This window comes from Cherax quadricarinatus, chromosome 85 (genome assembly GCF_038502225.1).
Source record: "Cherax quadricarinatus isolate ZL_2023a chromosome 85, ASM3850222v1, whole genome shotgun sequence".
NCBI lineage: Eukaryota > Metazoa > Arthropoda > Malacostraca > Decapoda > Parastacidae > Cherax > Cherax quadricarinatus.
The window spans coordinates 13,070,813-13,097,309 of record NC_091376.1 but is presented as its reverse complement, the minus strand read 5'-3'; the positions used below and the strand labels follow the sequence as shown (position 1 = coordinate 13,097,309).

Sequence of the window (26,497 nt, the reverse complement as noted above, 5' to 3'; positions counted from 1 at the left end):
CTTCTTCAAGTCTTGTTCTTCAAGTCTTGTTCTTCAAGTCTTCTTCTTCAAGTCTTCTTCTTCAAGTCTTCTTCTTCAAGTCTTCTTCTTCAAGTCTTCTTCTTCAAGTCTTCTTCTTCTTCAAGTCTTCTTCTTCAAGGCTTCTTCTTCAAGTCTTCTTCTTCAAATCTTCTTCTTCAAGTCTTCTTTTTCAAGTTTTCTTCTTCTTCAAGTCTTCTTCTTCAAGTCTTCTTCTTCAAGTCTTCTCTTCAAGTCTTCTTCTTCAAGTCTTCTTCTTCAAGTCTTCTTCTTCAAGTCTTCTTCTTCATCAAGTCTTCTCTTCAAGTCTTCTTCTTCTTCAAATCTTCTCTTCAAGTCTTCTTCTTCTTCAAGTCTTTTTCTTCGAGTCTTCTTCTTCTTCAAGTCTTCTTCTTCAAGTCTTCTTCTTCTTCAAGTCTTCTTCTTCAAGTCTTCTTCTTCAAGTCTTCTTCAAGTCTTCTTCTTCAAGTCTTCTTCTTCAAGTTTTCTCTCCTCTTTTCCGTATTTATCTTCTTTCTTTTCCTTGGCCAGTAAGTAAATTCAGTCCTTAAGAACAATCAAACATTATTTCCCACTCCATAACACAAGTTTGGTGTCAGTGTCTTGACAAATTCATATTTGGGGAGAATTTAGCAACAATGATGCAATTATTTAGGCAGGGACAGCGGGTGAGGGCCAATCAACGATCAGAATTGAAGCTCCTGACCAATCAGAACCAATGTTAACGAAGGTGTTAAAGTCCCATATGTACCGCTGCCTGAGCAAGGTGCTGGAGGCTCGTAGCCCTCCAACAGCAGGTGCTGAAGGCTCGTAGCCCTCAAACAGCAAGTGCTGAAGGCTCGTAGCCCTCCAGCAGCAGGTGCTGGAGGCTCGTAGCCCTCCAACAGCAGGTGCTGGAGGCTCGTAGCCCTCAAACAGCTGGTGCTGGAGGCTCGTAGCCCTCCAGCAGCAGGTGCTGAAGGCTCGTAGCCCTCCAACAGCAGGTGCTGGAGGCTCGTAGCCCTCAAACAGCAGGTGCTGGAGGCTCGTAGCCCTCCAGCAGCAGGTGCTGGAGGCTCGTAGCCCTCCAACAGCAGGCGCTGGAGGCTCGTAGCCCTCCAACAGCAGGTGCTGGAGGTTCGTAGCCCTCAAACAGCAGGTGCTGGAGGCTCGTAGCCCTCCATCAGCAGGTGCTGGAGGCTCGTAGCCCTCCAACAGCAGGTGCTGGAGGTAGCCCTCCAACAGCAGGTGTTGGATTCTCGTATCCCTCCAACAGCAGGTGCTGGAGGCTCGTAGCCCTCCAGCAGCAGGTGCTGGAGGCTCGTAGCCCTCCAACAGCAGGTGCTGAAGGCTCGTAGCCCTCCAACAGCAGGTGTTGGAGGCTCGTAGCCTTCCAACAGCAGGTGCTGGAGGCTCGTAGCCCTCCAACAGCAGGTGCTGGAGGCTCGTAGCCTTCCAACAGCAGGTGCTGGAGGCTCGTAGCCCTACAGCAGCAGGTGCTGGAGGATCGTAGCCCTCCAGCAGCAGGTGCTGGAGGCTCGTAGCCCTCCAGCAGCAGGTGCTGGAGGCTCGTAGCCCTCCAGCAGCAGGTGCTGGAGGCTCGTAGCCCTCCAGCAGCAGGTGCTGGAGGCTCGTAGCCCTCCAGCAGCAGGTGCTGGAGGCTCGTAGCCCTCCAGCAGCAGGTGCTGGAGGCTCGTAGCCCTCCAGCAGCAGGTGCTGGAGGTTCGTAGCCCTCCAACAGCAGGTGCTGGAGGCTCGTAGCCCTCCAACAGCAGGTGCTGGAGGTTCGTAGCCCTCCAACAGCAGGTGCTGGAGGCTCGTAGCCCTCCAACAGCAGGTGTTGGAGGCTCGTAGCCCTCCAACAGCAGGTGCTGGAGGCTCGTAGCCCTCCAACAGCAGGTGCTGGAGGTTCGTAGCCCTCCAACAGCAGGTGCTGGAGGCTCGTAGCCCTCCAACAGCAGGTGCTGGAGGCTCGTAGCCCTCCAACAGCAGGTGCTGGAGGCTCGTAGCCCCTCAAGCCAATACCAACATAACAATATTCAGCAAAATGATAGCAATCATAAATTAATGTCAAATGAAACTTCTAGTAAAAAAGATTAATGTAAATAAGTTAATAATAGTATTTTATTTTCATATAAATGTATTTTTGTCTTAATTATTATGAATATTGTTGAATAAGAAGGGATGAATGAGTTGATGTGTGAGTGAACTTATTCACTGGACGGTTATGTGTAAACATTGAATGGTGGCAGATGGTGAGAGAAATTAAGTCTTCCCTCTCAAGGGAGATGCCTTGATATGGGTGAGGGGCTCTTGATTCAAGGAGGTGGCCCTGTTCTTCCCTTTCCTCGGATCAAACCTGATTGTCTTAAATTCATAAGTGTATTTAGTACCTGGTTTTGCTGGCCTTCGGGTATCTTATTTCTCAAGTGAGGTGCCTTGATATCAATGATGGGCTCTTGATCTATGGAAGTGGACCTTTTCTCCACTTCCCCTCCCTTGGATTAAACCTGGTTTGCCCTTTATTCATAAGTAACTACTGTCTGGCTTTTGCTGGGTTTAGGTATTTTTACCCCTCAAGTGAGATGCCTTGATATCAATGATGGGCTCTTGATCCATGGAAGTGGACCTGTTCATCTCCTTCCTCTTCCCGGGATCAAACATGATTGCCTTCCATTCGTAAGCGTAACTACTGCCTGACTTGTGTTGGGCTTTGAGTAACTTGAGAACCTTGATGTTAGTATAGGGCTCTTGATCCAAGGAAGTGAACTTGTCCTCCCCTTCCTTACATTGAACCTAAATGCCTCCCATTCCCCTCAGATGCAATATGATCCCTACGAGTTTGGAGCTCCCCATGAATGTAATGATATAGATTTACACAATACAATTTTTTTTCTTTGCAAAGTTTACGATGTATTATTTACATTTAATAAAATGTTGTTAAGTACAAAGAAAGCAACTAACATTCCTGGGCATTTTGGGCTCTCAGGACACGCATACATTTGTTAGTAATACAACAATGATACATTATGTAGCTTTAACCCAGGATAACTGTTAAACTGAACAATTATGTATTGAAATACTTTACTAAATGACTTTGTCATTCAGTAATATACAGGAAGGTCAGGTCAGGTCAGGTCAGGTCAGGTCAGGTCAGGTCAGGTTCCAGGCTACTGCTGTAAAGCAAAAATCACCATAAATTTAATAACATGTTTACACTATCATATATTAAGTGAACAATATTATTATTATTATAATCAAAAAGAAGCGCTAAGCCACAAGGGCTATACAGCGCTGCAAGTGAACAATAGAACTAGGCCTAAAAAATGAGTATTCACTACACACATTACTTACCTTAAAATATTTTTGTTCTTAGCTTATAATGAGTGGTGAATATATTTATTATAGGAAGTCTGAATAAACCATACCACGGGTGGCATTTGAACCCGCGGTCAGAGAGTCTCAAAACTCCAGACCGTCGCGTTAGCCTGGTGGCCTGGTGGCTAAAGCTCTCGCTTCACACTAATTTTGATGTCCAGTGTAATGGGGAGCCCATCACTTTGGTTTCATCAGTAAAATATCTGGGAATCTTCTTTGACCCATGCATGTCAGGAGAATTGATAGGGAACAGTGTAGTAAAGAAAGCGAATGCCAGACTGAAGTTCCTGTATAGACAAGCACAGTGTCTACCTACTGAGGGACAGTGTCTACCTACTGAGGCTCGCAGGACCCTATGTCTAGCCCTATGGATTACGCTTGCTCTTCATGGTACTCTGCCTTGACAAAAAAACTGAAAGATAGACTGCAAATCACCCAGAACAAAATCGTAAGATTCATCCTGGGGCTGGGACCAAGAGAACATGTAGGCCAGGATGAATTACAGCAGTTGGATATGCTGAATGTTGAAGACAGAGTAAAACAACTGAAGCTAAATCATGTTTATAAAATTGCTCACAAACAGTGTCCAGAATATCTTGCTGTCAATTTTGTCAAGGTTGAGAACCAAAACAATCATAGTACATGTACTAGGGGGAGAGAGCACAACTTTGTAGTAGCCACAGTCAGTGGCCAGGCTTCAAACACCTTTTATTGTACAGCAATAAAGGAATGGAACAGACTGCCCGCACATGTCAAAGCCAGTCATAGCATGAACCAGTTCAAGAATAGTGCCAAAAGGTGTCTGATGAATGTAGCTACAGAAAGGGAGGGGAATGATTTTCTATTTTTTAGCTAACGTACGTGTAAATTTTACCTTATTCCTAGTAATGACCCTCGTATTGTAGATAGTCTTTTTAGTATGATAATAAGATGTTATCTTCATTATAGAATAATAAGAAAATATTATAACCTTTACATTATAATAATAAGGTAAAAGGACCCCAATGGAAATAAGTCACTCTGTCTGACTTTTTTGGGTTATCCTAGGTTCTCTACACATATGCTATGTATGATAATTCTATGTAACTGTATTTGTGTATACCTGAATAAACTTACTTACACGGAGGGTCCGGGTTCGATTCCCGACGGGTGGAAACATTTCAACACGTTTCCTTACACCTGTTGTCCTGTTCACCTAGCAGCAAATAGGTACCTGGGTGTTAGTCGACTGGTGTGGGTCGCATCCTGGGGGACAAGATTAAGGACCCCAATGGAAATAAGTTAGACAGTCCTCGATGACGCACTGACTTTCTTGGGTTATCCTGGGTGGCTAACCCTCCAGGGTTAAAAATCCGAACGAAATTTTATCTTATCGTATCTTATCTTAATTGAAAACTGCTGCATAATTGTTAAAATCCATCACTACTGGCACTCTGACCAGCCTTTGTCCTAATTGTATTAAATGACACAATTAAATTCAATCACCTTTTTTCTTTTAAACTATTTTTGGTGTTTCATAATCAGAAAGAAGACAGAGTAGCATAGTCGAGAACAAGAGAGAATGGGGAATACCAGCATAAAGGAAGCGGATGAGTGGACAGAAGGCAGTCACAGCCTTGATATTTCTTGTAAATTCACCCCAAGTCAGTATCTTAAGGTGAGACTCATTATCTTACTTCTTTACCTAGAAATGTATAATTAATTCACTTCTTTACTTAGGAACATTGTATAATTATCGTGCTTGTTTGCTTAGAAATATTGTATAATTATCTTGTTAGTTTACTTATGAACACTATACAATTATCTTGCTGTTTTACTTAGGAAAATTGTATAATTATCTTGCTTGTTTGCTTAGAAATGTTTAATTATTTTGCTAGTTTACTTAGTAGTTTACTTAGGAACATTGTATAATTATCTTGTTAGTTTACTTAGAAGCATTGCATAATTATCTTGCTTGTTTGGGAGCATTGTACAATTATCTTGCTTCGGTGGGAAACAACCGATGTGTTGAAAAAATTAATAGTTACATAATTAGTAACTATTCACTCTACAAATTATATTGTTACTCCTGTGTTTTTATCTTTCTTTTTTTAGCACACATCTGGGGAATTTATTGAAGGCTGTCTGTCTGCTCTGCCCTGGGAAATATATTACAACACTGTCTCTATGTATGAGAGCGTAAATGCTAGTTTTAATTTCATCAATGAGGTGAGTAGCTTCATCTTCAACAAGTTATTTTGTCTGACAAAAATTCATTAACATGTTGAATTATATTGCAGAATTTCATTTAATTTTTTTTATAAAATGAACTTAGACTGTATATCCTTATGTGCTACATAATAGAAAAATGTAATGCAGCACTAAATTTAGAAAATGTATATTTTGAATTCAAATTCAAATTCAAATTCAAATTCAATTCAAAGTTTATTCTCTATAAGGATTACAATGCTGAGTTTACAGAAATTTGGTTATTGTTTGGTTTACATGTAGTAAAATTGTGATTACAGAGTGTACCACTAGAACGCTTAGCATGGCTAGGCATTTCGGGCATACTTAGTTTTATTCTTAATTGTAAAATATTACAAATTATGAGGTAAGTTGGTCTTATGGCTAAGTGACTAAATACTAGTTTGTGAGTTTAGCAATGTGAATGCTTTTGTTTTGGCACAGTACATAGTTTCAGTATTGGAGTATCACAGGATTCATTATTTTAAGACTGAGATTAATATTTCCGTTTATGGTCAAATGAGTGAGTGAGTGTAAGTGTGAACCACCAGGTGGTATTCGTGTAGTTAGTTGACGGGGTGTATCAGGGAGATAAGATGTTTTCTAATGGTAGTTTTGAAGGTGATGAATGTGTCTGCAGTTCTAGAGTTCTCAGGTAGGGTATTCCAGAATGTAGACAACCCTGCATAGGTGATACTAAGATGATGGTGAAGGGCTCTTAATCCAGGGAATTGGAGCTGCCTTCCACTTCCTCAAATTAACCTTATTGTTTCCCATTCCCCACTTACTCATAATAATAATAACAATAATAATAATAATAATAAATAGTAAATACTGACAAGAAGTAAAATTGAATAGTACTTTGGAAATAAATGGTATAAAATACCGACACAATGGCAATATAAACACAAATGCAGTATAATGTGATCCTTTATTGACTACGTTTCGCCCACACAGTGGGCTTTTTCAAGTCACAAACAGAACTACCTGGGGTGGAAGGAACGCGAGTATTTATAGTCCGGCTGAGGTCAGGTGAAGAATGCTGCATCTGATGATGTACCGAGTGGGGTTATAGAGTCTAAAAACTTGGGTAGCTTGGAAAGGAGATTGGATAAGTTTGTGAGCAGACCTTCTACAGTGTTCTTATGTGGGATAGCGATGAAGAAGTTTCTTGGCAAGTGGTTCAGCTATGTTATAGAAGCCACTATTCTGGTTGAAGTTGTCGGATATAGAAATGAGTGATGATTCCAGGATTCTTCGGTATTGAGTGTTGTCTTCTGTGGCGATAAGTCTTGAGTTTCTGTAGTTTATCAAGTGGTTGTGTGAATTACGGTGTTGTACGCAGGCATTCCTTGTGTCGTCAGACCTGCTTGCGTATTGGTGTTCTGAAATACGTGTTTGGAGGTCCCTTGATGTTTCGCCCACGTATAACTTGTTGCAGTCATTACAAGGGATTATGTATACCCCTGCAGAGGATGGAGGCTTGTCCTGCCTACTACTGGTGATGTCCTTGATGGTCGTGGTTGTGGAGGTAGATACTTGGAATGATGTTTTGGCAAAAATGTTGGAAACATGTTTGGCAATGGAGTTGGTGGGAAGAATGCACTATAATTGAACAAATATTTTCTAAACTTCACTATCCTCGTCACTTCATCAGAGACTGCAGACGGCGAGCATTAAACATCTTCAACACACACAGAGAAGACACTGCCGAGGAGAGATACATAGTCCTTCCCACCAACTCCATTGCCAAACATGTTTCCAACATTTTTGCCAAAACATCATTCCAAGTATCTACCTCCACAACCACGACCATCAAGGACATCACCAGTAGTAGGCAGGACAAGCCTCCATCCTCTGCAGGGGTATACATAATCCCTTGTAATGACTGCAACAAGTTATACGTGGGCGAAACATCAAGGGACCTCCAAACACGTATTTCAGAACACCAATACGCAAGCAGGTCTGACGACACAAGGAATGCCTGCGTACAACACCGTAATTCACACAACCACTTGATAAACTACAGAAACTCAAGACTTATCGCCACAGAAGACAACACTCAATACCGAAGAATCCTGGAATCATCACTCATTTCTATATCCGACAACTTCAACCAGAATAGTGGCTTCTATAACATAGCTGAACCACTTGCCAAGAAACTTCTTCATCGCTATCCCACATAAGAACACTGTAGAAGGTCTGCTCACAAACTTATCCAATCTCCTTTCCAAGCTACCCAAGTTTTTAGACTCTATAACCCCACTCGGTACATCATCAGATGCAGCATTCTTCACCTGACCTCAGCCGGACTATAAATACTCGCGTTCCTTCCACCCCAGGTAGTTCTGTTTGTGACTTGAAAAAGCCCACTGTGTGGGCGAAACGTAGTCAATAAAGGATCACATTATACTGCATTTGTGTTTATATTGCCATTGAATAGTACTTTGTTCCCTACATTTTGTTTTTTTCCTGTGAAAGTAAGTTTATACATCGCCTTCATACATAATTTGAAAATTCTAGTTGTTTTATATAATAAGTTACAGTGGACCCCCGGTTAACGATTTTAATCCGTGCAAGAGGGATAATTGTTATGCGAAATAATCGTTATGCGAATGAATTTTCCCCATAAGAAATAATGGAAATAAAATTAATCCGTGCAAGACGCCCAAAAGTATGAAAAAAATTTTTTTTTACCACATGAAATGTTAATTTTAATACACACAAACTGAAAAAGGCATGCACAATTACATGACACTTACTTTTATTGAAGATCTGGTGATGATTGATGGGATGGGAGGAGGGGAGAGCATTATCTTCTTACTGTTTAGAAGGGGAATCCCCTTCCATTACGACTTGAGGTAGCAAGTCCTTTTCCGGGGTTACTTCCCTTCTTCTTTTAATGCCACTAGGACCAGCTTGAGAGTCACTGGACCTCTGTCGCACAACAAATCTGTCCATAGAGCTCTGTACCTCCCGTTCCTTTACGATTTGTCTAAAATGGGCCACAACATTGTCATTGAAATAGTCACCAGCACGGCTTGCAACAGCTGTGTCAGGGTGATTTTCATCTATAAAGGTTTGCAGTTCAACCCACTGTGCACACATTTCCTTAATCTTTGAAGTAGGCACAATGGATTCCACAACTGGCATAGGCTTCTCAGGGTTAGCCCCAAACCCTTCAAAATCTTTCTTAATTTCCATACTAATTCTCACCCTTTTTACCACAGGGTTGGCACTAGAAGCTTTCTTGGGGCCCATGGTCACTTATTTTCCAGAAACAGCACCGAAAACACTGTAATAATACGAAATATTCCGAGTGTATGCTTGGATGTTACCGCGGAGGCTGGCTGGTAAACAATGGGACGGGCGGCACATGTGAGGGCACATTGGACGCGTCTCGGACGAAAATCGGTGAGCGGGTTTTTAATCGGTATGCGCGGCAAAAATTTTGCGATAAAAGTAAGCGGTATGCGGAAAAATCGCTATGTGATGCCATCGTTATGCGGGGGTCCACTGTATATAAAATTTAACCTAGGATTTATATGGGCAATACTACTGTATAGATATGATGAGTGTACTTAGATTGATGTTCATTATAGGGAAAGATATACAGTAACTAGATAAAAATATAATAGTATGTTGTACATTATGCTTATTTTAACTCATTAATTATAGATTCCAGAGGAGCTGAGTCTTCACATACCACATCTACGATCTCTCAATATCAGTCATAACCAAATCACCAGTCTTCCCAACTCCTTCAGTCTTCTGCTTCATCTGCGATTGTTAGATCTGTCACACAACAAGCTGAGAGTACTGCCGCAACCTCTTACCCGCTTACAACAGCTCCATACTCTCAATGTGGCCAATAATGGTCTCTCTGAGCTGCCAGCAACTATATCAAAACTTCAGAGTGTGAGTATGTATATGTGGAGATGGGAGGGGGTGATGAGAGTAGGAGATTATGTGCGAGCTATGCACTAGGTCCTCAAGTTACAAACGTAAGAACATAAGAAGGGAGAAACACTGCAACAGGCCTACTGGCCCATACTAGGCAAGGCCTTCTCTAAACCAGCCTTTCCCACCCACCCACTTATCCAAACTTTTCCCAAAGCTACTCAAGAATTAGCTTCAGTACCTGAGGTACTAATCAAACCCAGCCCTTTTCACTTGTACATTTGTCCAGCCTCTTTTTAAAGCTACCCAAGGTGTTAGTTTTTATCACCCTACACAGCATATTGTTCCATGCATTGACAACTCTGTTTGAAAATAAATACATACCTAAGTTCTTTCTAAATATAAAGTTATCTAATTTAAAGTTATTGTTTCTGGTTTTACTTGATTCAGTATTCTCAGTGCTTTATTTTTATCACCTTTGTTTATGCTCATCATCCACTTATATACTTCAATGATGTCTCCTCTCATTCTACTTCTCTGAAGATAGTGAAGGTTCAAGGCTCTCAAAGTCTATCTTCATATGGGAAATTCCTTATACAGTGGATTATTTCGTCATCCTTCTCTTACAAGCGAAGCTCTCGGAAACCAGTAAATCCTTGATTTAGTGGACAAAGGATGAGAAAGCAGAGGACTGGTAAAGGCGACTGGAGTGGACAGAGATGAGATTGTTTTGCTGTCATTGTAATGATAGTTGACAATACTGTAGCAAGTAGATTTTGTCTGTTTTTGAATTAATTGACCCTGCAAATTTTGTTTTGTATTCCTGAAATTCGTTAAAGCAAAGGGTTTACTGTACTTATTTACAACAGCCAATCAACAGTACAGACATATGTGAAACATATCCATCTTTTGTACAGTTATTTTGTAATTTAGAAGTTGAACACGAGGGATGCAGTTTGTTTATAATTTAGGGACTTCCTCGAAAAGGTTGGAAGGAAGGGGTAAGGGAGGTTTTGTGGGCGAGGGGCTTGGACTTCCAGCAGGCGTGCGTGAGCGTGTTTGATAGGAGTGAATGGAGACAAATGGTATTTGGGACCTGACGATCTGTTGGAGTGTGAGCAGGGTAATATTTAGTGAAGGGATTCAGGGAAACCGGTTATTTTTATATAGCCGGACTTGAGTCCTGGAAATGGGAAGTACAATAGCTGCACTCTAAAGGAGGGGTTCGGGATATTGACAGTTTGGAGGGATATGTTGTGTATCTTTATATGTATGTGCTTCTAAGCTGTTGTGTTCTGAGCACCTCTGCAAAAACAGTGATTATGTGTGAGTGAGGTGAAAGAGTTGAATTGATAATGAAAGTATTTTCTTTTTGGGGATTTTCTTTCTTTTTGGGTCACCCTGCCTCGGTGGGAGACAGCTGACTTGTTAAAAAAAAAAAAATTGTAATAACACAGTTGCAAACGGGTGGGTATTGAACCCATGGGTTCAATCCTCACTCATTCTGTGGCTTGTTTCCTGTATATATGATTTGATACACTATTGTATTTTTGGGTAATAAGAGACATGGCCAGAAATGTCCCATAATATTGTTGCTGCCAAATTGTTTTTACACTTTATATTATACAGTAAGTTTGGTGTGTTGATTAATAATGGTTAAAGTGATGTTGAAACATTGATCATCATTGATGGGGCATATCAGTCAGCTTGCCTTTTATATGCAGTATATGCAATACCCTTTTCAGTATATGCAGTTCTAGCAGTGTTGTAAAGAATATCAGTAGGTAGCCTTCTAAATTAACCTGGATTGAAATTAATATGTTGAATTGGAATATTAGTTCTGAATTCAGATATTGCAGTTTCAGTTTGACAGTAGTTACTGTAGTGTATTTTTTTAACAAGAAATGTTTGTCCTTAGTTTTCAATGAATAAATTACAATTAATTGCTATACAGCCTCTCCTCACTTAACAATGAATTTCCGTTCATAAGACCTTGTCGGTAAACAAAATCGTTGCTAAGTGAGGAGCATTCTATAATGGTAGTGGGTTTGTGTCAACCATCTTTGATATTTTTTAATGTCACCTTTGCACCATTTATAACATTTTTAGTATACGATGAAATCCCGAGTTTTGGCCGCCCTGGGATTTAGCTGCTTCGGGTTTCACCCACTTTTTTTGGCCAGATTTTGTCTCGCGTTTTGGCTGTTGCCTTGGGCCATTAATTGTAACTGTGAAAAGTGTGCAAAGTGGAATGAGTTGCAAACTTTTGTTAAAAAGTATCACCCTGACCAAGCTGAAACAAGCCATATCTGCAACATGTTCAGTGACAAAACCTTGTCCCACTTCAGGGAAGTCTTAAAGAGATGCCAAAAACAGAGCATTCTTGACAGTTATTTTGTGAGACAGGGGTCCAGTGACTCTCAGGCTAGTCCTAGTGGCCTTAAAAGACAAAGAAGTAAAGTAACCCCAGATAAGGACTTGTTACCTAGTCTTTATGGAAGGGGATTTCCCTTCCAAACAATAAGTCCTCCCTCTTTCCTCCTCCCTATCTTCCAGATGCCAGCAAATCTCTTCAATAAAGGTAAGTAAATGTTATTTTAAATGTTTATTTCAATTTTAATTTATCTATGTAATATACATGTATGTACAGTAAGGCCCCGCTTTATGGCGTTTCGCCTTACGGCGTTCCGCCAATACGGCGATGTCAAATTATGACCAAAATTTGCTATACGGCAAGTGGTCTTTTAAATATGGCGCCCCCCACCTGGTTTGTTTACAATTTCCGTAACCACATCTATTATGCCAGGAAACTTTCCAAAATTTCAAGTGTTTTAAAGTTACTGCATATTTTATATGTGCTCTGATAATTATACTTATGTGTACCTGTACCTAAATATACTTACACACTGTTCTGGTGTGCAGGTACACATTAAAATCGCTAAGTCTCTCTCTACTCATGACGCCAATACTACGTAATAATAATCACTCTTGGGCACACTAAATGTCTTATTTTACATCAATATATGCATTTTCATTAATCCATCTATGATATTTTCCTCAAAATTATATATGAAACCCATTACATAGCATATAAACATGATATATACACTCACAGAATAAAAATTTACGTAAATATGAGATTTGTTTACAAAGCAGCTGTGTAGGTAGTGTCGGAAGAATTATGTTTTCTCTAGTCAAACACTGGGGGGTAACTGTAGAAAAATATTCTTTTCGTATGCCTTTATGTATAGCAATTCATGACCCTTGTGGGTTTAGTGCTTTTTATAATAAATAATAATAATATTATTATTAATATTAATAATAATAATAATAATATTATTATTAATATTAATACTAATAATAATAATAATAATATTATTATTATTAATATTATTATTAATATTATTAATATTATTATTAATATTATTAATATTATTAATATTATTAATATTATTTTCATATAGTCGGACTTGAGTCCTGGAAATGGGAAGTACAATGCCTGCACTTTAAAGGAGGGGTTTGGGATATTGGCAGTTTGGAGGGATATGTTGTGTATCTTTATACGTGGTATAAACCTTGGTAATAAATACCGACAAGTTGGTTTAGAAAGACACGTAAGCAAACACTATGACATATTTATTAGAAAACTTTTCGGTCCTGGGACCTTGATCACTTCTAACATACAGAGGAAGAAAGACATTATATATATAGGCGGAGAGTGAGGTGTGACGCACATGACCTGAGGAATGTCATAAGAACATAAGAATGAAGGAACACTGTAGAAGGCCTACTGGCCCATGCGAGGCAGGTCCTTATCAAAACAACCTCTACCTATGATGAGGATGGGTAGATGATGAAATCATGTGACTCCTGTGTTGTTGGGTTGGTGCTGCTTAAGTATCATGTATGCCAATATTTTTGAAATTTTGTAGTTTCCAGTGTTGCGTTCTATAGTGTCGGTGATGGCGATTAGTGAGGCTTCTAGGCACCGTCGGTGTCTGAGGTCTGGTTCGGTGAGAACGAGTTGTGCCTCATTCCAGTTCATCAAATGCCCCGTGGAGTCTCTGTGGAGGACACAGGCGTACCTTACAGCGTCTCTGTTAGAGGCATTTCGATGCTCATTCAGGCAGACTGCAAGATCTCTGCCTGTCTCGCCTACATATTTCTTGGGACAGAACCCACAGGGAATAGTGTAGACGCCTGCTGTAGAAGTTAGAGGTGTGGGGCTGCGTTTCGTAGTGAGGTCTTTGATAGATGATGTGTTTATGGTGGAAACGTTAATGTTGCTCATAGCAAGTGCCCGGCGAGTATTCGTGGCAACATCGCCACATGGGAGTACTATGAACTGCTTAGGGGGCTGTTCCATGGGCGGTTTGTTGAGGATAGCTTGTGCCTTGAGTCTGCAATCTCGGATGAAGAAAGATGGGAACTGAAGACGTATAAAGGCTTGTGTTATGTAAGTGCATTCTTCTTCTAGAAAACAAGGGCTGGAGATGCGAAGAGCCCTCAAGAAGAAGCCAATGAGGACTCCTCTCTTAGTGCGGGTGTCTTGGTGTGAATAAAAGTGTATAAGATCGTCCTTGTTGGTAGATTTTCTATACACTTTGAAGAGAAGTTTGTCACTGTCGGGAGATTTGCACAGTAGAACGTTGAGGAAAGGAAGTTTGCCATCATTTTCGAGTTCAAGTGTAAACTTTATTGAGAGGGAGCATGGACACTGGGGTCGTCCCACAGTTACTAAAAACAACAGACATAGCCCCACTCCACAAAGGGGGCAGTAAAGCAACAGCAAAGAACTACAGACGATAGCACTAACATCCCATATCATAAAAATCTTTGAAAGGGTCCTAAGAAGCAAGATCACCACCCATCTAGAAACCCATCAGTTACACAACCCAGGGCAACATGGGTTTAGAACAGGTCACTCCTGTCTGTCTCAACTATTGGATCACTACGACAAGGTCCTAGATGCACTAGAAGACAAAAAGAATGCAGATGTAATATATACAGACTTTGCAAAAGCCTTCGACAAGTGTGACCATGGCGTAATAGCGCACAAAATGCGTGCTAAAGGAATAACAGGAAAAGTCGGTCGATGGATCTATAATTTCCTCACTAACAGAACACAGAGAGTAGTCGTCAACAGAGTAAAGTCCGAGGCAGCTATGGTGAAAAGCTCTGTTCCACAAGGCACAGTACTCGCTCCCATCTTGTTCCTCATCCTCATATCAGACGTAGACAAGGATGTCAGCCACAGCACCGTGTCTTCCTTTGCAGATGACACCCGAATCTGCATGACAGTGTCTTCCATTGCAGACACTGCAAGACTCCAGGTGGACATCAACCAAATCTTTCAGTGGGGTGCAGAAAACAATATGAAGTTCAACGATGAGAAATTTCAATTACTCAGATATGGTAAACACGAGGAAATTAAATTTTCATCAGAGTACAAAACAAATTTTGGCCACAAAATAGAGCGAAACACCAACGTCAAAGACCTGGGAGTGATCATGTCGGAGGATCTCACCTTCAAGGACCATAACATTGTATCAATCGCATCTGCTAGAAAAATGACAGGATGGATAATGAGAACCTTCAGAACTAGGGAGGCCAAGCCCATGATGACACTCTTCAGGTCACTTGTTCTATCTAGGCTGGAATATTGCTGCACACTAACAGCACCTTTCAAGGCAGGTGAAATTGCTGACCTAGAAAATGTACAGAGAACCTTCACGGCGCGCATAACGGAGATTAAACACCTCAATTACTGGGAGCGCTTGAGGTTCCTAAACCTGTATTCCCTGGAACGCAGGCAGGAGAGATACATGATTATATACACCTGGAAAATCCTAGAGGGACTAGTACCGAACTTGCACACGAAAATCACTCACTACGAAAGCAAAAGACTTGGCAGATGATGCAACATCCCCCCAATGAAAAGCAGGGGTGTCACTAGCACGTTAAGAGACCATGCAATAAGTGTTAGGGGCCTGAGACTGTCCAACTGCCTCCCAGCATACATAAGGGGGATTACCAACAGACCCCTGGCAGTCTTCAAGCTGGCACTGGACAAGCACCTAAAGTCGGTTCCTGACCAGCCGGGCTGTGGCTCGTACGTTGGTTTGCGTGCAGCCAGCAGTAACAGCCTCGTTGATCAGGCTCTGATCCACCAGGAGGCCTGGTCACAGACCGGGCCGCGGGGGCGTTGACCCCCGGAACTCTCTCCAGGTAAACTCCAGGTAAATAGTTATTATTTAAAAAATGTATTTATGTGAATGTTTTTGTAAGTCTGGAATGGATTAATTTTTCTTACATTATTTCTCATGGGAAGTATTGCTTCACCTTTCGGCTGTTTCGTGTTTAGGCCTAGCTCCTGTAACGGATTACGGCCGAAACCCAGGGGTTCACTGTAGTATACTGTACAGTGGACCCTCGACTAACGCTATTAATCCATTCCTGAGAGCTCATCGTTGGTCAAAATTATCGTTAGTCAAGTTAATTTTCCCCATAAGAAATAATGGAAATCAAATTAATCCGTGTAGAACACCCCAAAGTATGAAAAAAAAATTGTTTTTACCACATGAAATATTAATTTTAATACACACAAACTGAAGAAGACATGCACAGTTACATTACACTTACCTTTATTGAAGATCTGGTGATGATTGAAGGGATGGGAGGAGGGGAGAGTGTTGATGGTCTTAGTGTTTAGAAGGGGAATCCCCTTCCATTAGGACTTGAGGTGGCAAGTCCTTTTCCGGGGTTACTTCCCTTCCCTTTAAATCTCTCAAACCAACCTTTGCTGGTCTTAAATTCACTCACATCACCACTAGTTGCTGGCATTTTTTTAACCCTTTGAGGGTTTTGGACGTACTAGTACGTCTTACGCGCAGGGGTTTTTGACGTACTAGTATGCACAAATTCTAGCGCCATCAAATCTCGCAGGAAAAGACTGGTAGGCCTACATGTGAGAGAATGGGTCTGTGTGGTCGGTGTGCGCGGTAGAAAAAAAATCTGGGACCCAGTGGTGCATTGTGGGAATGCCATCTTAGTAAACAATGTCCACCATGCCTCGCGGTAACAAGCTCCTCACTCCTCGGCGAATTGGGACACTTTTGTTCCCCAGTGACAGTTCTAATACAGATGGAAATGCCAGTGAAGATGAGTTTCAAGGTTTTGGTGAGGTTTTGACCGAAACTAATGACCATAATATCGGTAATAGTGAGGAAAACCCAGACGATCCTCAGCCTTCCACCTCTGGTGCTGGGCCATCTTGTTCACGTTCAGTTGTACCAGAATCCAAGAGGAAACTTCTATTTTCCCAAATCCCAGACTCAGATGAGAGCATGGGTGATGATAGTGAATATGAACTACAAGCTCTTCAAACTAGTTCCAGTAGTGATAGTGAAGTGCAATATTCCCCAGTGAAGCGTCAGTATATACGACGATATATGCGCTCTGGTAGTGTGCCATATGCTATTCCAAGGGAAAGGAGTGCATCTCGGAGTACATCCCGTGGCTGTACAACAGGAACTGAGAGTGAAAATGACGATGATACTGTTGCAATTGGGATGGAAAATGTGCGTGGTGGTAGTGGTGCCGGCGGTGAGGCACCAGCAGTGGGCCATGCTGCCACCCATGCTGCCACCCACGCTGCCACCCACGCCGCTGCCTCAGCTGATCTACAACAAAGGCCACCATCCCCCACCCACCCACCACACCAGCCTCCACAACCACAACCTCCACAACCACAACCACCTGTCATTGTCCAGTACCCACCAACAGACCGCACCTGGGATTGGCAGGAAGCTGTCAATTTTGTTCCAAATGCCCACCAGTTTGATGACAGCCAAAGTGGAATACGGCCATCTTGTACACTTGGGAACAATGCCATTGAACTGGAATGTTTTGAGTTATTCTTTGACGAACCACTGATGGAAAGTATTGTCATGGAAAGCAACACATACTACGAGTACACCATGGCAAACACATTACTTTCACCAAAATCACTTCTACACCAGTGGAAGGAGGCAACTGTGGCTGAGATGTATCTTTTCTTTGCCACAATAATGCTTATGCCACATGTGTATAAGCACAAAGTGAAATCATACTGGTCAACAGACCGCCTGATTGCTACCCCAGGTTTCAGTGATATAATGCCAGTGAATCGATTTGTGCTAATGTTACGTATGCTTCATTTCTCAGACAAAACCAGGCCTGACAGAACTGACAGGTTATATAAGATTAGGAATGTGTTTCTGTATCTGAAAGAGAAATTCAGTACGCATTTTTATCCCTTCAGGAAGCTTGTAATTGACGAGTCTTTGATTCTGTTCAAAGCAAGACTCTCTTTCAAGCAGTACATACCAAGCAAGAGGAAACACTTTGGTATAAAGTTGTTTGTGCTTTGTGATTGTTACAGTGGTCTAGTATTGGATATTATTGTGTACACTGGAAGTTATACATTGCAAAATACCAGGAAGTTATTGGGCATCTCAGGTGATGTGGTTAGAACAATGATAGAACCATACCTTGGTAAGGGGCATATATTATATACAGATAACTGGTACACAAACCCCTCACTCAGTGATTTTTTGCGAGTGAACATGACAGATGTGTGTGGCACAGTGCGTGCAAATCGGAAACATATGCCCAGGTTTGACGCTGGCACTCGTAGAGGTGAGGTGCAGGCATTTGCTGCCAATGACATCATGGCATTTCGGTGGCATGACAAACGAGATGTCACACTGTTGTCATCAGTTCACCCTAATGAAATGGCAGACAGTGGCAGGCAGCATAGAGAGAGCAATGAACCCATTCTAAAACCTGCAGCTGTGATTGATTACACCTTCAACATGCGTTCAGTGGACAAATGTGACATGCAGATTGGGTTTGCTGATTGTGTTCGCAAGAGTTATAAGTGGTACATCAAACTGTTTTTCCATCTTCTGGACATTTCCATGCTCAATGCTTATAATATGTATAAGATAAGGACCAGAAACAAACCACAGTACGGCAAATTCTGTTTGTCTGTCATCAGACAAATAGTATTCAAGTACCAAGGAACAGCACCTGCAATTGACCGCCCACCAAATTATCAACAACTACCTGCTCGTCTGAAGCATGGTGATCACTTCCTGGTAAAACTACCTGCTACTGCTTTCAAGAAAAAGGCTCAGAAGAGGTGTTATGTCTGTGCACATACAAAAAAACGCCCACAACAATGCAGAGACGCTCGTTTTATGTGTGAAGAATGTAAAACACCACTGTGCATGACACCATGTTTCAAAGAGTTCCACAGGCTGCAGAACTTCTAGAAACATTCCCTGTGACTGTATATGTGTATATAAAATATAGAAAAATAGTAATAAGCAACATTTCATATCGTTTGTTTGTGTAAATATTTTTTGTAAACAAAATAATGACAACAGTGTTTATGCCCTTATTGTGTAGTATTGAAAAAGAAATAACTTACAAAATACTGATCATGTTGGCCTCAGAGGCCATAAAAGTTACTCAGAAAAAGAAAAATTGAAAAATAATTGAAAATAGTACATAAAAAAGTAAATTGAAAAATACCGGGTGATGGCAGTCGGCGATGTTACCAGATGTTGTTCAATTTTGGCAAACTTCACGCCTCCATATCTCGGTAAGTATTGACGGTAAAATTTTTTTGTTTAGCCTATAATATTTAGAAAAAAAACCTCTATTTTTTCATAAGAAAAAATAATTTTTTTTTTTTTTTGAAATTTGGCCGACCCTGAGAACGAGTTTCGGAGAGGGCCTGTCGACCCTCAAAGGGTTAATTAAATTGTCATGCAACTTCCTAGCCTTTTCACATATGATCGCTTGAGAGATGCTATCTCCTGCTATCTGTTTTTCGTTTACCCACACCAATAACAGTCTCTCAACATCTTCGAGTACTTGCGATCTCAGTTTCGAAAACATAGTTGCACCTTTGGCAAGAACAGCTTCCTTGATTGCCATTTTCTTGGCCACAATAGTAGCGATGGTTGATTGGGGTTTTGTGTACAACCTGGCCAGCTCGGAGACACGCACTCCACTTTCATACTTAGCAATGATCTCTTTCTTCATATCCATAGTAATTCTCACCCTTTTTGCTGTATGGTTGGCACTAGAAGTTTTCTTGGGGCCCATGGTGACTTATTTTGCAGGTGCAATCGCTAAAAAGGCTGTGATAATATGAAATGTTCCGATTGTATGCTTGGAAGCGACTGCGGTGGCTGGCTGGCTTGTAAACACTGGCCAGAAGTGGACGCGTCTCAGACGGAACTAATAGTGTTGGTCGAGTTTTTTAACGCTAGTCGAGGCAAAAATTTCGCGTTAAAATGTATCGCTAGTCGGATATATTGTTAATCGATGCCATCGTTGGTCGAGGGTCCACTGTATATTGTAATAAACGGAATAGAGGAAATCAACTCTAATATACATTATTTTGGCATGCATACTGATCAGAGAGCCCCTCGTAAGTCCGAGTTGTCGGTAAACAAGATGTTGCTAAATGAGGAGAGGCTCTATTGTTATTATTATCACTCCATGGTGTTCACCCTTCATGAGGAGGCCTTAATGCTGTTAAAGGGCTCTTGATCCAAAGAATTAGAGCTACCCTAATCTTCCTTAGATCTAACCTATTTACCTCCCATTAACTAGGTGCTGTGTGACCCTTACAGGTTGAGCACTTCCCCATGAAAATAATAATGTTAACATTTCATATTAAAGTGTAATCTTAAGTTGTTCACAAACATCACATTTACATTATTCATTAAACAGTATGTTTTACCTGTTAATTTAAATTCTTTCAGCTAGAGAAACTGAATGTGAGCAACAATCGTCTACGAGCACTTCCCGGCACTCTAGTGGAGTGCCCCAGGCTCCATGTATTAGTTACTGGTGGGAATGATCTTATCCATCCACCTCAAGCCATCTGTGATACCGGCTCAGAAGCCACATTACAGTTCCTAAGAGAGAGGCATCTACCCACCAGTCAACAGGGGTAAAATAAATTCCATACTTTTTTCTTTAGCAAAGCCTTTCATGTATTATTTGTTTTAGAATCGAAGTCTTTTTTAATTCTCTTTGCACACCATAATGTGCCTACTCTGTTTTTTCTTCTTCTCCGAAAGTGTTAGCTTTAATTCCAGTTCTGGCTTAAAAAGATATGTAAGCAAACACTAGGACATATTTATTAGAAAATGTTTTGGTCCTGGGACCTTGATCACTTTTATTTTTCTTTTTAGGTCACCCTACTGCGGTGGAAGATGGCCGTTGTGTAGAAAAAAATTTAAATATTAATTTCCAGTACTATACATACATTGAATTTCATCATAATGCAAGAAAATTAACTGAAGCATGCAGAAAGCCTGGAGATAAATAGTATAAAATACCGACATGATGGAAAAATAAACACAATTGCAATACGTATAATGCGATCCTTTACTGACAACATTTCGCCCACACAGTGGGCTTTATCAGGTCACAGACAGATCTTCCTGGGTGAGTAAAGGATCAATAAGGATTGCATTTTACTACATTTGTGTTTATTTTTCCATACAGAAAGCCTTTTAGTAATCAGAGCATTTCAGGCAAACTTAAGCCTATCTTAAGACATAAGATAATAATTAATTGATTGCTTATATAAATGGTCTCTAAGTGATCATAACAATAAATTTAGGAATTTCAAGGAACACAAGAGAACTGAATAGTGTATTAATACATGCTGTATGTATAATATTTATCAAGTTTATTTGTTTTAAGGATTACAGGTCAGATTATGATTACAGGTAATGAGGAAAGAATACATTTTTATACATTCGGTTTTATATTTTAGGTTATGTTTAATCAAACTTTGGCAAAAATACAGTTGTACTGTGTTTTCTAGTACTGCAGTGAAGAGGAGTGTATTTACTCGAGTAAGAGGACAGCAGGTGTTGGCCAGTGTGTCTAACCCAGAGTCTGCAAGTATGGAATACCGTCAGGCCCAGGGAACATCACGGACAAATAAGCGCAGGTGCCCATTGATGCCACCAGTTTCTGCAAGTACCCTTAAGCCTGACCAGCTCAGAGATATGCTTCTTGGTAAGTCGGGCTGAATTCAGTTTTTTTTTCATATTCAATTTCAGTTTTATTTCTCCAGGATGTATTGTTTATACAGGGATGGGTCGGTGCTGGAAGGTGTGCATGCAGATAACCCATGATTATGTACAGCATTTCAAGCCAGTTTAATCTATGATAAACTTTGGTATAATAATTTTTTGAGAAACTTTTGAGACAGATGAATAACCAACATTCTTTGAGAATAATTTTCTTTTCTTTATGGGTACTGTACAGCATTTAATACTTCAACAAAATTTCTTTTAAGAGTAATGAAAAGTAATTTACACAATAATTGTGTAAATTCTTTTGTAATATCAGCACCATCTTTTTAACAATAGGGTTGTTATATGGCATGGCAATTGGTGATGCTATGGCACTGAGCACTGAAGGATTAAATGTTGATGAGTGCCTCTTCTTTTACGACCCGGAAAATCTCTCCTTGGACGATAGAATTTCTGATTATCTTCGTGCACATTTTCCTCCTCATGACTGGTCTTCCAATACTGATATTATGGTAAGTATAACGAGTCTTTTAATGTATTTGTAATTACTGTCTTTTCCTATTATTATTTCATTTAATGTGATTTACATTTTTAGTACTGTATAAAACTCAGATTTAATAAATTGCAGGTGCTCCTTGACTTATGATGGGGTTACGTTCTAAAGAACCCGTTGTAAGTTGAAAATATCATGAGCCGAATATATATACATGTATACATGTATATGATGGGGTTACGTTCTAAAGAACCCGTTGTAAGTTGAAAATATCATGAGCCGAATATATATACATGTATACATGTATATGATGGGGTTACGTTCTAAAGAACCCGTTGTAAGTTGAAAATATCATGAGCCAAATATATATACATGTATATATATGATAAATAAATAAGTAAATAAATAACTACTGTTACTAAATAAGTAAATAAACAAATAATTACTGTATACTGTATATTGTATTGGTCATCCTTTCAAAGGGGGTGCCTTAAGGCCAGTGAAGGGCTCTTGATACAAGAAATTGGAGCTACCTTCCTCTTCCTTAGATCACATCTGATGCTACCAGTGCCTCCCATTTCCTAAGCACTGTACAACCCTTTAGGCTTTAGCTCTTCCTCATGAATTTAATGATGAATGTTGTTTTGGTCAATATCTTTATAATGAGGTTATGAAAATGCTTCAAAATTCCTATACATGTGCCTTAGTGCTGCCCTGTGGCCTGGTGGCTAAAGCTCTTGCTTCACATGGCAAGGGTCTGGGTTCGATTCTCAGTAAGGGTAGAAACATTGGGGGTGTTTCCTTTTCATCGGTTGTTTTTGTTCCCTATCAGTAAAATGGGTACCTTGGTGTTAGTTGACTGGTGTGGGTCGCATCCTGGGACAAAATTGACCTAATTTGCCTGAAATGCTCAGCATAACAAGTGGCTTTCTATGTAGTAGTATGTCATTGATGTCAGCTATTTTCTGTATACCTTGTACATGTACTGGTAGTAAATAAAGATATTATTATTAAGATAGTAAACAGGTGATATCACAATATGCAAAATAACCACTGTGAAAAAATAGTGAATTTTCAAGCACTTTTTGTGATTTTTCACATAAGTTTACAGCATTGTATATCTCTAATGACACTTCATACTGTATACGTATAAAATTGATATTAAAAATTGCCTCAAATTAAGAATTGGATGATTCATTATAGCAAAAATTTTTATAGGAGGTTTTGTTTTCTTTGCATATAAACAAAATGGCATTAGAAACACTTTACAATTAATATGTATAGACATAAGAGACATGTCATATAATTGTAATATTTCAGAGCTTGGTGAAATACAGCAGTAGTAACAGTCTGGATGTATTAATGAAAATTATGCAGTTGAGCAGGTAATTACAGAGTTACTTCACTGTATAACAGCACCTGGTTACTACAAGTATTGCAGCACAGCACAGAGTGGCAAGTCACAGCACTGCCTTTACTTGAATGAATGACACAGAGCCAACAAAATAGGAATGTAAAATACGTGTAGTAGAGTGACCCTTTCACTTAGACATTTCACTCTAAATAGGGCTTTATTAAGTCAGTGCGGGATAGACTTAATAAAACCCTATTTAAGGTGAAACATTTAATAAAAAGATTCACGCTGCTACTTATTTTATTGTTTAACTTTATTTGTTATTCACTATCTCACTGTATTTGTTTAATGTCTCCATCCTGCACTGTCACTGGTTCATTAACTTGCAGCTTTGTCACTAACTGACTCTACCTGTCTTGACTAACTTGTATCTGCTCATGTCGACATTCTTGATTTTCTAGTATGGTTTACCTGGAGTATACCCAGAGAGGGTTTCGGGCTGCCTGGTCACAGACCTGGGCACCCTCATGGCTCGGTCTGTGACCAGGCCTTGCAGTGAATCAGAGCTTGATCAACCAGGCTGTTACTGCTGGCCGCATGCAAACTGATGTACGAACCACACCCCTGTACGAAAATATGTTCCTAAATTTTATAGGTAGTAGGTTGGTAGACAGCAACCACCCAGGGAGGTACTACCGTCTTGCCAAGTGAGCGTAAAACGAAAGCCTGTAATTGTTTTACATGATGGTAGGATTGCTGGTGTCTTTTGTCTGTCTCATAAATATGCAAGATTACAGGTACGTCTTGCTACTTCTACTTACACTTAGGTCACATTACACATACATGTACATGTTTATTTATACACACTCATCTGAGTTTTCTTTGATTTTATCTTAATAGTTCTTGGTCTTATTACTTTTCCTTTTATATCCATGGGGAAGTGGAATAAGAATCTTTCCTCCGTAAGCCATGCGTGTTGTAAAAGTCAACTAAAATGCCGGGAACAATGGGCTAGTAACCCCTTTTCCTGTAAAGATTACTAAAAAGAATAAGAAGAAGAAAATTGTCAAAGTGGGAAGTCTGAATGTGCGTGGATGTTGTGCAAATGATAAGAAAGAGATGATTGTGGATGTTATGAATGAGAAGAAACTGGATGTCCTGGCTTTAAGTGAAACAAAGCTGAAGGGGGTGGGAGAGTTTCAATGGAGAGGAATAAATGGGATTAGGTCAGGGGTTTCAAATAGAGTTAGAGCTAAAGAAGGAGTAGCAATAATGTTGAAGGATAAGCTATGGCAGGAAAAGAGGGACTACAAATGTATAAATTCAAGGATTATGTGGAGTAAAATAAAGATTGGATGTGAAAAGTGGGTTATAGTAAGCAGAAAGGTGGGCTAGTGCAAAGATGAGTAGTGGGGGGGTTGAAGAGGGTTGGAATAGTTTTAAAAATGCAGTATTAGAATGTGGGGCAGAAGTTTGTGGTTATAGGAGGGTGGGGGCAGGAGGAAAGAGGAGTGATTGGTGGAATGATGAAGTAAAGGGTGTGATAAAAGAGAAAAAGGTAGCTTACGAGAGGTTTTTACAAAGCAGAAGTGTTATAAGAAGAGCAGAGTATATGGAGAGTAAAATAAAGGTGAAGAGAGTGGTGAGAGAGTGCAAAAGGAGAGCAGATGAAAGAGTGGGAGAGGCACTGTCAAGAAATTTTAATGAAAATAAGAAAAAATTTTGGAGTGAGTTAAACAAGTTAAGAAAGCCTAGGGAAAGTATGGATTTGTCAGTTAAAAACAGAGTAGGGGAGTTAGTAGATGGGGAGAGGGAGGTATTAGGTAGATGGCGAGAATATTTTGAGGAACTTTTAAATGTTAAGGAAGAAAGGGAGGCGGTAATTTCATGCACTGGCCAGGGAGGTATACCATCTTTTAGGAGTGAAGAAGAGCAGAATGTAAGTGTGGTGAGGTACGTGAGGCATTACGTAGAATGAAAGGGGGTAAAGCAGCTGGAACTGATGGGATCATGACAGAAATGTTAAAAGCAGGGGGGGGATATAGTGTTGGAGTGGTTGGTACTTTTGTTTAATAAATGTATGAAAGAGGGGAAGGTACCTAGGGATTGGCAGAGAGCATGTACAGTGGACCCCCGGTTAACGATTTTAATCCGTGCAAGAGGGATAATTGTTATGCGAAATAATCGTTATGCGAATGAATTTTCCCCATAAGAAATAATGGAAATAAAATTAATCCGTGCAAGACGCCCAAAAGTATGAAAAAAATTTTTTTTTACCACATGAAATGTTAATTTTAATACACACAAACTGAAAAAGGCATGCACAATTACATGACACTTACTTTTATTGAAGATCTGGTGATGATTGATGGGATGGGAGGAGGGGAGAGCATTATCTTCTTACTGTTTAGAAGGGGAATCCCCTTCCATTACGACTTGAGGTAGCAAGTCCTTTTCCGGGGTTACTTCCCTTCTTCTTTTAATGCCACTAGGACCAGCTTGAGAGTCACTGGACCTCTGTCGCACAACAAATCTGTCCATAGAGCTCTGTACCTCCCGTTCCTTTACGATTTGTCTAAAATGGGCCACAACATTGTCATTGAAATAAGAACATAAGAACGAAGGAACACTGCAGAAGGCCTACTGGCCCATGCGAGGCAGGTCCAAGTCCCTACCGGCTTAAGCCAATGCACCCAACCTAGTCAGGTCAGGTCACATTGACTTAAGGGAGGAACACGGCAACCGACCTGTTAGCACAAGCTATCAGGTCCAACTCACACCCACCCACATCTACTCATGTCACCAGCACGGCTTGCAACAGCTGTGTCAGGGTGATTTTCATCTATAAAGGTTTGCAGTTCAACCCACTGTGCACACATTTCCTTAATCTTTGAAGTAGGCACAATGGATTCCACAACTGGCATAGGCTTCTCAGGGTTAGCCCCAAACCCTTCAAAATCTTTCTTAATTTCCATACTAATTCTCACCCTTTTTACCACAGGGTTGGCACTAGAAGCTTTCTTGGGGCCCATG

General features: G+C 40.4%; 1 protein-coding gene across 3 annotated transcripts in view; it reads left to right on the top strand.

The window, feature by feature from the left end:
• Positions 1-2,203: 2,203 nt before the first annotated feature.
• LOC128703190 (uncharacterized) overlaps positions 2,204-26,497 on the top strand; it is a 40,013-nt gene continuing 15,719 nt past the window's right edge. For 2 of the 3 annotated variants that reach the window (XM_070103423.1, XM_070103420.1), the window contains exons 1-7: positions 2,207-2,299; positions 4,900-5,032; positions 5,470-5,583; positions 9,280-9,519; positions 20,325-20,515; positions 21,401-21,597; positions 21,954-22,129. In XM_070103423.1, coding sequence (XP_069959524.1) covers positions 4,937-5,032; positions 5,470-5,583; positions 9,280-9,519; positions 20,325-20,515; positions 21,401-21,597; positions 21,954-22,129 — 1,014 coding nt within the window. In that variant the 5' untranslated portion in view covers positions 2,207-2,299; positions 4,900-4,936. Of the gene's footprint in view, positions 2,300-4,899; positions 5,033-5,469; positions 5,584-9,279; positions 9,520-20,324; positions 20,516-21,400; positions 21,598-21,953; positions 22,130-26,497 lie in introns of all 3 variants that reach the window. The other variant, XM_070103422.1, reaches the window with a different exon arrangement.